The 10,651-nt window shown below is 40.5% G+C and overlaps 1 protein-coding gene across 1 annotated transcript in view; it reads left to right on the top strand.

Moving 5' to 3' along the window:
• YBX3 (Y box binding protein 3) overlaps positions 1–10,188 on the top strand; it is a 24,992-nt gene extending 14,804 nt beyond the window's left edge. The window contains exons 7-10 of the mRNA XM_010858762.1: positions 3,444–3,541; positions 6,643–6,814; positions 7,367–7,466; positions 9,621–10,188. Coding sequence (XP_010857064.1) covers positions 3,444–3,541; positions 6,643–6,814; positions 7,367–7,432 — 336 coding nt within the window. The 3' untranslated portion in view covers positions 7,433–7,466; positions 9,621–10,188. The remainder of the gene's footprint in view (positions 1–3,443; positions 3,542–6,642; positions 6,815–7,366; positions 7,467–9,620) is intronic.
• Positions 10,189–10,651: the final 463 nt, after the last annotated feature.

Genomic DNA, 10,651 nt, shown 5'->3' with positions numbered 1-10,651 from the left:
AAATTAGTTCTTAGTTTTCCCTACAGCTTTATGGAATTGGCAGTGGTGTCCATATTTTTGTTGTTGTTGTTGCAAGTGAAGGGATTTGAGTAGTTTAAGAAATCAGCAGCTTTTACCTAAGGTTACATGGGTGGTAGACCTTGGTTTAAACTCGGTCTGTGCAGTCTCCTCCTGTTCTGTCATTCTAGTAAACGTTCATCCTTTATACACGCTCCTTTCTGTTTCTGCGTGTGTGTGTTTGAATCGAAGTTCCTGAAGAAGCAGCAGCTTTGCTTGTTCCGAGAAGTAAGGGAGGCTCATGTGGTTGGGATGTTATGGGTGAATAGAGGGGTAAGAGGTTAGATTAAGGTAGCATCGGGGCAGATTAGGCATGCCTACTATAGACCATAATAAGAATTGTTGACCTATCCTCAGTGTGATGAAAAACTAGTTGAGGGGTCTAAACAGGGGAGGAAATGTGTTTGAGAAATCACCAGACAGTTTAAGGAGGCTGGACCACAGGAGGCAGCAGCAGAGTTAGGGAGACCAGCTCCCTCATTTGCCCTGTGGAGGGGCAGTCAGGGCAGGAGTTAAGAGTGCTGTCAGTGGAGGTGTGAGGGGTGGTCACGTTTAGGAAGTGACAGCGTCTGGTGATGGAGTGAGCGTGTGGTGTTAGGAGTAAAGGATACCTTGCGAAGGAAGACCAGGTTTGGGCAGAGAGACAGAAGGCATTTGGAGATCTTCTGGACACATTAACTATCACCTCCAAGGGGAGAGAAGTCAACTTGGCAGAAAAATAAAAGAGGCAAGAGGTAGAGAGTGGCTTGAGTTAAGAAGGTGTCATTTTAGATGAGGTGGGAGACAGAGTCTTTGGGGATGTTTCAAAAGTGACCTAAAAGAGGTAAGGGAACAACGCATTCACACACCAGGAAAGGCACGAAGGGTGGAGGCAATGGCAAGTACAATACAAAGGCCAAAGGGAGCCTGGAGGGTAGACGAGACTGTAGGTGCGCCTGTGGAGACATCAAAACATAGGTGAAGGCCTGGGCCAGGGAGAGAGGGACTGATAAAACGAGTATAGGTAGAAAACTGAGCCAAGGACTGAGTTTCGGATTAAGTGGTTAAGGATTAGGGAGATAGGGAGTCTGGTAGAGGACAATGGGAAGGAGCAGATGGGGAGAGAATGTCCTGGAAGGAAGTGCTGTGTTAAGTGCTATTGAGGAAGGGAGAAAGGGAGACTGAGGCTAGGTTAGGTTTGGTAACTTGGAGGTTAGTGGTATGTGAGGACAAAAGTCTCTGAATTCAAGAAAGAGCAAAGAGGAGGTATTATAGTCCCCTTTGAGGAGGTGTCTGTGCTGGCAGAGGGGATCTTCCACCTCTGTATGTATGTTGTAGAGGAGCTCAGAGAAATGGGGCCATGGCTGGTGGAAGATGTAGGGTCAGGGCAAGGTTTTTGTTTGATTTGATTATGTTTTTACATTGAATTCTCTCCTGGCCTCCCTTCCTTCACCAACAACCTAAATTCATTTGGTGGGCAGATCAACTATGCCATACATATACACACATCACACACATGTAACTTACGGTGTATGTAAGTGTGGTATGTATTTGTGTTTGTGTATTATTTCTGCCTACTGAAATGGCCTGAAATCAGTGACACCTTAATAGGCACTGAGCATGTCTGGCCCCCAGTTTTTCATTTGTGAATACCATTCTCCAATAAAAAATAGAAGCCCTTTTGGAGAACCAGCCAATTTCAGAGCCAGGCCAGAGAAAGTACAATATGAGCCTAGAACATCTTGTTGTGCCAGAAAACAAGGAAGTGCTCAAAGAATGCTGGAGTCACATCCAGAGGACACAAGCCAGCTGGACAGGGCTCCCATTGGCCAGTAATGATAGTTACAGATTACAGCTCATTGAATAAAGTAGAAAACCAGGAGTTTTCTATATAAGACATTAACAAATATAAAAGTTTACAGATGTAAACCAATATATTGAATTTGATGAAGAATGAAACATTTACTGGCTTTTGAAAGTACTTTTTTCACAAAATCCTCATACATTGCACAGGGGAAAAGCGTAAACTTCCCCCAGGGTTCTTCTCAGAGTGAACACTGTCAGTAACAGTAGGAATTAAGTAGGAATTGACACCATATGCCAGCCAACAGGATGCAGTGAGAAAAATCCAGAGCACTGTTGTGGCTTCCCTTCCAAGGATGTGTAAGTTCAATCATGTAGAGACCCTAAACAACCCCAAATGAGGAGTATTTTGCAAAATAACTGACTTGTATAATTTGAAAGTGTCAAGATCATGAAAGCCAAGTAAAGATTGGAGAACTGTTCCAGTTAAAGAGACAACTAAATTCAGGGCATGGTTCTAAGTGAGTCTTTTTATTGTAAATGACATTATTGGGACAACTGACAAAATCTAATGGAGTCTGAGGTTTCAGGTCTATACTTTCAACCGCCCTGTTGTTTTGTGATAATTTAAAGAACACAGTTGGAAAAGATGGATGTTATTTCAGCATGTTTATATACCTGGATGGGGCTGATGGAGGAGAGGAGGACTGAGAGTTCAAGTGCCCTCCTACGGCCAGAGAGAGAGAGAGGGTTTGCTTTGTCTGTGGGCATGGACCACTTAATCAGTTGAGTGAGAGAAGAAAAAGCAAATGTAGGTGTAGGGTGGTAGATTTGATGGTGAAAGAATATAGAGATTCTTCTTTGATTGGTTCTCTTTTCTTAGTGAAATATGGAGAAGGAAGGGATATTACCTTTGAGTAGGAAAAAGCAGATTGAGATGTGTCTGTATTATGAAGAAATTCAGAGATTTTGGGTGGGTTGGTTTGTTTGTTAGTTTTTTGTTCTTTCTTTCCCTGGAAGTTCTATAATAAATCCCCCAGCTTCAAATAAATTTCTCAAGGAAGTATTTTTTATTATTTATTGTTATACTTCAATAAATATGCCAACAGATAAAAGGAAAAAATTGTAAAAAGAAGGAATCAGAGGTAAAGGTGTGGTTAAGAGGCGTGGGGTGACGTTTGAATGTAGAAACCATTACTGTATCAAAGGGGTACCCCGTTTGTGGAATGAGTGGGTCTGAGTTTGAAATTCTCAGACCCACTGAAGATTCTCATCGCTTTATTGTAGTATAGCATTCCATTTCCTTTTGCAATAAAGGTTTTCTTTCAGGAGACAAATGGGACATTTTAACATGTTTAATGTTGTAAAATAAACTTAGTTGCACTGGGATCAGGAAAAGACTGTCTAGTGGGACTGAGTCTGTCTTTCTTTCCTATCATTCACACACATTTAATCAGTACATGGTTCACTGATAGGAGAGTCCCCAGCTTTGAAATGAAGCCTTTTATTTTTTCCTTTAAAATTTTTTTTCAATGCAACTGTGTGCTGTGTCTCTCATATCCTGCATTCTGACACTCACTTCAGCTCTCCTTGCCTCCCTCCAGGCCGGTGAGATTGGTGAGATGAAGGATGGGGTCCCAGAAGGAGCGCAACTTCAGGGACCAGTCCATCGGAATCCGACTTACCGCGCAAGGTACCGGAGGTAGGTGACGTTGCCTGCTGACTAATGACCAACTGAAGAACTTGCCAGTGATGGTAGGGTGGTTGGGGTTGTTGCAGCTCTGTTTGTTTTGGATTTATTATGTGATGAGAAGATGTGACTGCTTTGACCATATGTCCAAGGTTTGGTGGGGCTCTGCGATATACGTATTTTTAGATGGCTATGTGACATTTCCCCTGTTCCCTAACAACTGAAATTTCTAGTTATCCCTTTACCAAAGCATTCTTTGTTTCAGATAACTTTCACATGATGTAAATTCATACTTAATTTTTATTTCATTATATTTAATGAGATGAGAGCAACAGAAATTAACTGATATGTTATTCAGTGGTAGCTGTACAAATGGAGGAAGAATTGGCTGCCAGCACATATTTGTGATACAGTATGTCCCCTACATGCCAATGAGTTCTGTTCCAAGAGCATGCTTGTAAGTCCTGCATGCTTCATTCATAAGTCTAAAAAGTTAGCCTAGGTACCCACCTAATACAATCGGCTAGACAGTACTATACTATAACAGGTTTATAATAGTTTTCATGCAAATAACGTGTACATAAAAAACAATTTATTTATAGGGCAGCAGTGGAGAAACAGACATAGAGAATAGACTTATGGACATGGGAAGAGAGGAGAAGAGGGTGAGATGTATGAAAAGAGTGACCTGGAAACTTACATTACCATATGTAAAATAGATAGCCAACGGGAATTAGCTGTATGGCTCAGGAAACTCAAACAGGGGTTCTTTATCAACCTAGAAGGGTGGGATGGGGAGGGAGACGGGAGGGAGGTTCAAAAGGGAGGGGACATATGTATACCTATGGCTGATTCATGTTGAGGTTTGACAGAAAACAACAAAATTCTGTAAAGCAATTATCCTTCAACAAAAAAATTAATTAAAAAACAAACAAAAAACATTTTTAATCTTATAGTACAGTACCTTGAAAGTACAGTAGTCCAGTCAGTACAACAGCTGGCATACAGGGGCTGGCAAGAAGTGACCAGTGACCAGGCAAGAAGAGTTACTGACTGGAGGAGGGAGAGGAGGTGGGAGATGGTGGAACTTAAGGACCGTCAGCAGTAGGAGATGGGGGCCAAGCACATTCGCATCTTTGAAAGTTTGCAGCTCATAGGGGACTTGCCATACTGAATGTTCTGATAATGAAGCAGTCTAATGCAGGGGTTGAATCAGCTAACCACAGATCCAGTTGTCTGTGTTTAAATTCCCACCCTACGACTAGCAGCTCATCTGTAGCTGTATCTCCTTCTCATAAGTTTCAGGACTCCTCTTAGACGGAGTCACCAGATTTATAAAATGGACAATAAGGAATATTCCACAGTTGTCAGTAAGGTTAAATGTACTCTAAGGCATTTAAGATAATCAGAATGTTGCCTGACATATAGTAAGCCCTCGATAAATTGATTATTACTACTACCAAGGATTTTAAGAGTAGTGAAAGGAGTGTTGTTTTATTTCTGCTTTATCCCTTGTGAAAACCGAATTGGCTAGACTCCCCAAGATTCATTATAAGCTTTTTATATTGTAAGCTTCCTATTCCTTTGCCCTGTCATTGAAGAGCTTCATTCACGAATGACGTCCATACCCCCTTGAAGTTTGGCAAAATGGGATTATTGACAGGAGAGTAAGGATATTACTTGAGCTCTCCTGATTGGCAGCATTCTACATTCTTTTTTCTCACAAGATTCCTTGTAATTTTAGATGCTGTCATTCTAATGATTGACTACTAATGACTTTGGAAATAAAAGAAGCTTCGTAAAAATGTCTTAAGGAAAACAGGGAAAAGATCCTGCGGATCCCAATTTTGTCAATCTCTAGCTGTGTGTGACCTTGGGAAGGTTATATTCTTCCTTTTTGACCTATAAAAGCAGCAATCCTATGTGGTTCAACCAAATACTCACCGATAAGCCTCTTGGTTTTCTCACTCTAAATGTTAAACTCACAGAATTAGCCTTGAAATTAAACGAGATAATTAACATGAAAGCATAGAGCACAAGCCTTGGCACACAACGACTAATGTTAGTTTCCTTGCTGTGTCAAATCCCCTTAGTCTCCCCGTCTTCAAGGCAGGCTGTCCACAGCGGGCGGATACCAGGCACTTCTCTTAATTTTTGCACCCACAGTGCCTGGTAGGACCAGAGCCTATGTTCTGTAGGTGTTTGTTCACTGCAAATAGTGTTCAGATAAAGGAGGAAAATGATTGAATTTTTTTAATCTCATCATCCTTTTGTTCCATTTGCCACATTCAGTTCAGTTCAGTTCACTTGCTCAGTCGTGTTGGACTCTTTGTGACCCCATGAATCACAGCACGCCAGGCCTCCCTGTCCATCAGCAACTCCCGGAGTTTACTCAAACTCATGTCCATCGAGTCGGTGATGCCATCTAACCATCTTATCCCCTTCTCCTCCTTCCTCCAGTCCTTCCCAACATCAGGATCTTTTCCAATGAGTCAGCTCTTTGCATGAGGTGGCCAAAAGTATTGGAGTTTCAGCTTTAGCATCAGTCCTTCCAACAAACACCCAGGACTGATCTCCTTTAGGATGGGCTGGTTGGATCTCCTTACAGTCCAAGGGACTCTCAAGAGTCTTCTCCAACACCATAGTTCAAAAGCATCAATTCTTTGGTGCTCAGCTTTCTTCATAGTCCAACTGTCACATCCATACATGACCATTGGAAAAACCATAGCCTTGACTAGATGGACCTTTGTTGGCAAAGTAATCTCTCTGCTTTTTAATATGCTGTCTAGGTTGGTCACAACTTTCCTTCCAAGGAGTAAGCGTCTTTTAATTTCATAGCTACAGTCACCATCTGCAGTGATTTTGGAGCCCCCCAAAAAATAAAGTCTAACACTGTTTCCACTGTTTCCCCATCTATTTCCCATGAAGTGATGGGACCAGATGCCATGATCTTAGTTTTCTGAATGTTAAGCTTTAGCCCAACTTTTTCACTCTAGCCTTGCATAATTCTAGGAGTAAGTCTTGATCCCTTGACTTTTTAAACCTTTAAAGACAAAACCTACTGTTCTTGAAGGCCCTTTCCAATTGCACATGTTCTCTTTTCTCTGCTCCAGGGGCCCTCCTCGCCCACGACCTGCCCCAGCTGTCGGAGAGGCTGAAGATAAGGAGAATCAACAAGCGGCCAATGGTCCAAACCAGCCACCTGCTCGCCGTGGATACCAGCGCCCCTATAACTATCGGCGTCGCCCCCGTCCCCCTAACGCTCCTTCACAGGATGGCAAAGAGGTGAGGCCAGCTAGTCAGAGGAGACGCTGCCAGACCACCCTGGAGCATGTCAGCCTTTAGTATTCCTTTCTAAGAGTGGTTTCATAGTCTGAAAACTGAGGCCAAAAATATGTATCATATATGCATCTGTATATATAATAACATTTTCATGAAGGTATGTATATACACAGGGTGAGAGAGAGAATGCCTTGCCCATATCGCAAACCAAATATTTGCATTCAACCAATTAACACTCTAGTCAGAATGGTTAGAGCTCTCCAAACAAAGGACAGTATTTATAGAGAGGAACCTGCCTTTCAGCATGTGTTGAAAGTGACTGTATATTTTTTATGACTCTCAGCTGTGAAGAATGATGGTGTTTAGTTGCCGTTTGGAGGCCATTCTTCGGTGGTTCTAATTTTTGACTCCAACTTCAAGAGTATTTAAGATTTTGCACAGTGGTTTACCTCCGCAGGCAGGAAGATCCCTACTTGTGAGACCTTTCAGTCTTGGACTCTCCACTGCTGCGGAAATTGGTTCATTTCTGGTTTGTGGTTTTATCGTGTGTTTCAGACCAAGGCAGGTGAAGCACCATCTGAGAACCCTGCTCCAGCTCCCGAGCACAGCAGTGCAGAGTAACAGCCAGCTCCCCAGGCACCTTCACCATCCGCAGGTAGGCGGCCCACGCGGAACTGATGTTCTCTTTAAACAGCGCTGATTTCTCAGCAGTAGCACAGAGCAGTCTAAACTAATCCTGCAGTTCATCTGGGCCAGCTTCTTATCTCCATCAGGATTCTGAGAAAGAGCTGTTTCGGTGGTGAAATATCTCTGAAGCTGATCTTATTTTGCTTGGTTTTGGAGACATAAACGTGCAGAGTTAATGAGTGTCAAAGTCATTTTTCTAGATAGACAGTTGTCAACTATTTACACCGGCGAAAGATTTTTTGAAAGTTTTACTTTTGTGACACCTAGTGGCCAGTTTGATAATTTTAAAGTGCCTGCGTGCTTGCTTTGTGGCTTCAGACTCTTTGGACTAGCCTGCCAGGCTCCTCTGTCTCTGCAGTTTCCCAGGCAAGAAACTGGAGTGGGTTGCCATTTTGTTCTCCAGGGGATCTTCCCAACCCCTGGATCGAACCTGCATCTCCTGCTTGACAGGTGGATTCTTTACCACTGAGCCACCAGGGAAGCCCAATGTGCCTGACAAGGCTTCCTTTTAATAACAGAGGACTGTGATCTGTGGAACAAACAGGAGTTATTTTTTCCTTCCCATTTCCCTTTGATAGCCAGCGTTATTTATGTGTTGTGCTTGAGAGCCCTTGGGTTTACATGTCCAGTGCAGGATCTACTCGTCATTTGCTTGAATGCTCTTGAACAGTTTATTTATCCTCTGCTACAGTTCTGTTTGCTGCGGGTAAAATAGGGATATTGACTGGTCTGGGTATTACAAAGACAGACGTAGTGATATCACACGTATGAACTACCGAAGCAAGGTGTGGTGAAGAATAACCTCTCCATAAAGTTAGCTTGTTTTTCTTCATTATTGCTTCCTGCTTTTTTTTCTGTGTTCTTGCTAAAAATCTTGGAAATTGTATAGGTAGAAATATACTGGAAAGACTGATTCAGCAAGTCTTAAAAGACTATATAAGCCATAGTTGGTTTCATTCTGGGCTTTTCATCTAATAAGTCCTGAGAATTTGATTTTTTAGTATTTCTTGGTTGTTGCCCTTTTCATGAAATAAATAAGGAAGTAGCTTTTAGTTAAAAGGGTTTTAAGCTTATAGTAGTAGTGTTGTTTTTTCAAAAAATTAATATTTCATAAAATTTTAAGATCATTTTAAGTTTCTACATTTTAAATGCCATCTGCTTTTATATGCAGAGGTTTGGATTTAAATTAGCCTTTCACAAGGTAGACAAGTGCTATGCTGAAGATATTCTGTTTTATCTCTGGGTAGCAGGGCAATTTATCACAGAAATAAATTCCGTATTCAGAGTTGCTTGAAATAACTCACAGGATTATATATTAATCATTTGGCCATAACCTTTTAGTAACATTATTTCTAGGTATTGTTCCTAAGGAAATAATCCAAAATATAGGAGGAAAATTTCTATTATAATCTAGTATTGGAGAAGTGGTTAAATATTGAGATATATCCATATTAGGAGATACTGTATAACCACTAAAATGATTATGAAGAATTATCAATGTTATAGTATCATTTATTTGAAAAGGCTTCATAATGATAACTTTTTTTATAATTCTACAGAATTTTTACCATTATGCACTGAGTGTTCTTGTTTATAAAAATGTTTTATTAGAAAGTTTCCATTAAATTCATGTTTCAGCTTACAAATCTCTAAAAGGTACACGTGAGATTTTGAGCTTTTGAAAATTATTTTTTTTTAATATAAAAAAATTTTAGCATAAACAGAACTAAAGAAATTTACATTATATGAAAATGTCTTAAATGAAACTGCATTGTTATGAGGAATTTCATTGACATTACCCAACCCAAGACTGTTGTATACTGAATTCCATTCAGACTTGTAGCAAAATTCTAACCTATTGGATTGTAATTATTATAGTTTCATAATGTTACAGTTTTACTTGCATTAAAATCTAAACTTATGATTAAAAATTTACTAATAAAAAGGATGCAGTCCTTCTAAAACATTTCAAGTTCTGGGTTATTTTAAGGTTTCTATAAGTTAATTCTAAAATCTTAAAACTATTTGAACTACATAAAAAACAGGTAAGTTTTGCCTTTTTATTCTTTAACCGTTGGTCATCTTGTCACTCTTTAATAAATCTGATGTGAACGTTTTCCAGGTGACTTAATGACCATTCAAAAAATAAAGCAAAAAGCAGACCACGACCTTACGAACACCAAAGAAACGTCCAAGCAATAAAGTGGAAGATTAATAACCAAGATGTGGACATTAGAATGTTTACTACACTTCCTTACAAAACAGACAACTGCACGAGGAAAACGTCAGCCGTTTTTTCCAGCAGCTGAGATCCTGGGAATGCCTGCACATTAACGAGAGAGCGACCTCCCCAGTTTCAGCAACCACTAGGTTTATATTTTTTTCCTGGTTTTTACTGTTTTGGTAATATGAATTGAAAGAAGAATTATTAATACCACATGGGGAGACCCCTCCCAACCAAAGAAATCTGAAATATATAGTAAATGCTTTTTTTTTCCTTTTCTGTTCATTTTGGATGCTGGTGCTAAACTTCCAAGTGTCATGATTTAAAAAAGAAATTTTATTCCCTTCTTATTTATTTCTAGGATAAGGGGAGGGTAACATTTTGCTTTCTTATGTAACTCTCTTCGAAAATGTGCAGTACCAAGTTCCGCAAAAATAAAATTTTTACCCTTGAAAGGAAAGATGTATAACTGGAGTATGTTTTTCTATCTGAGCACATGTTTTTGTCTTTTTTCCTTACTTCATTCACTGAATAGTAAGCTCAAAGCCAAGTGTACAGGTGGATTTGTGCTATTTAATAAATGTAGGGGCCTGAGCTGAGAGCAGAGGAAATGGGATTCTTTGGGGAATGAACAGGCTCACGTGTGAGCTCAGCTCTAGGCATGCTTGGTGCTCTCAGCTCCTGAGTCATCCTTGTGAGGTGGTTGATGACATTTCAGTTAACAACTTCCTTTAAATTATTGAAGAGGTTAGTAGTCCTAACATCTTTGAATTTCTAACTGTGACGGCTTTCCACACCAACTGCTGTGTCCTAGTTGTCTACCTGTGTCTTTTGAAAAAGAGGAAGGGGGCCTCTTTGCAGCCACAAGACAAATTTCTTCCCCCAGGGAGTAGATGGCGCCCCCAAGTGGAGAAACACTGCAGCACTGC

The sequence above is a fragment of the Bison bison genome, unplaced genomic scaffold (assembly GCF_000754665.1).
Source record: "Bison bison bison isolate TAMUID 2011002044 unplaced genomic scaffold, Bison_UMD1.0 scf7180017864390, whole genome shotgun sequence".
NCBI classification, from domain to species: domain Eukaryota; kingdom Metazoa; phylum Chordata; class Mammalia; order Artiodactyla; family Bovidae; genus Bison; species Bison bison.
Note: the sequence above shows the minus strand (reverse complement) of the source record. Positions and strands in the feature narration are given on the sequence as shown.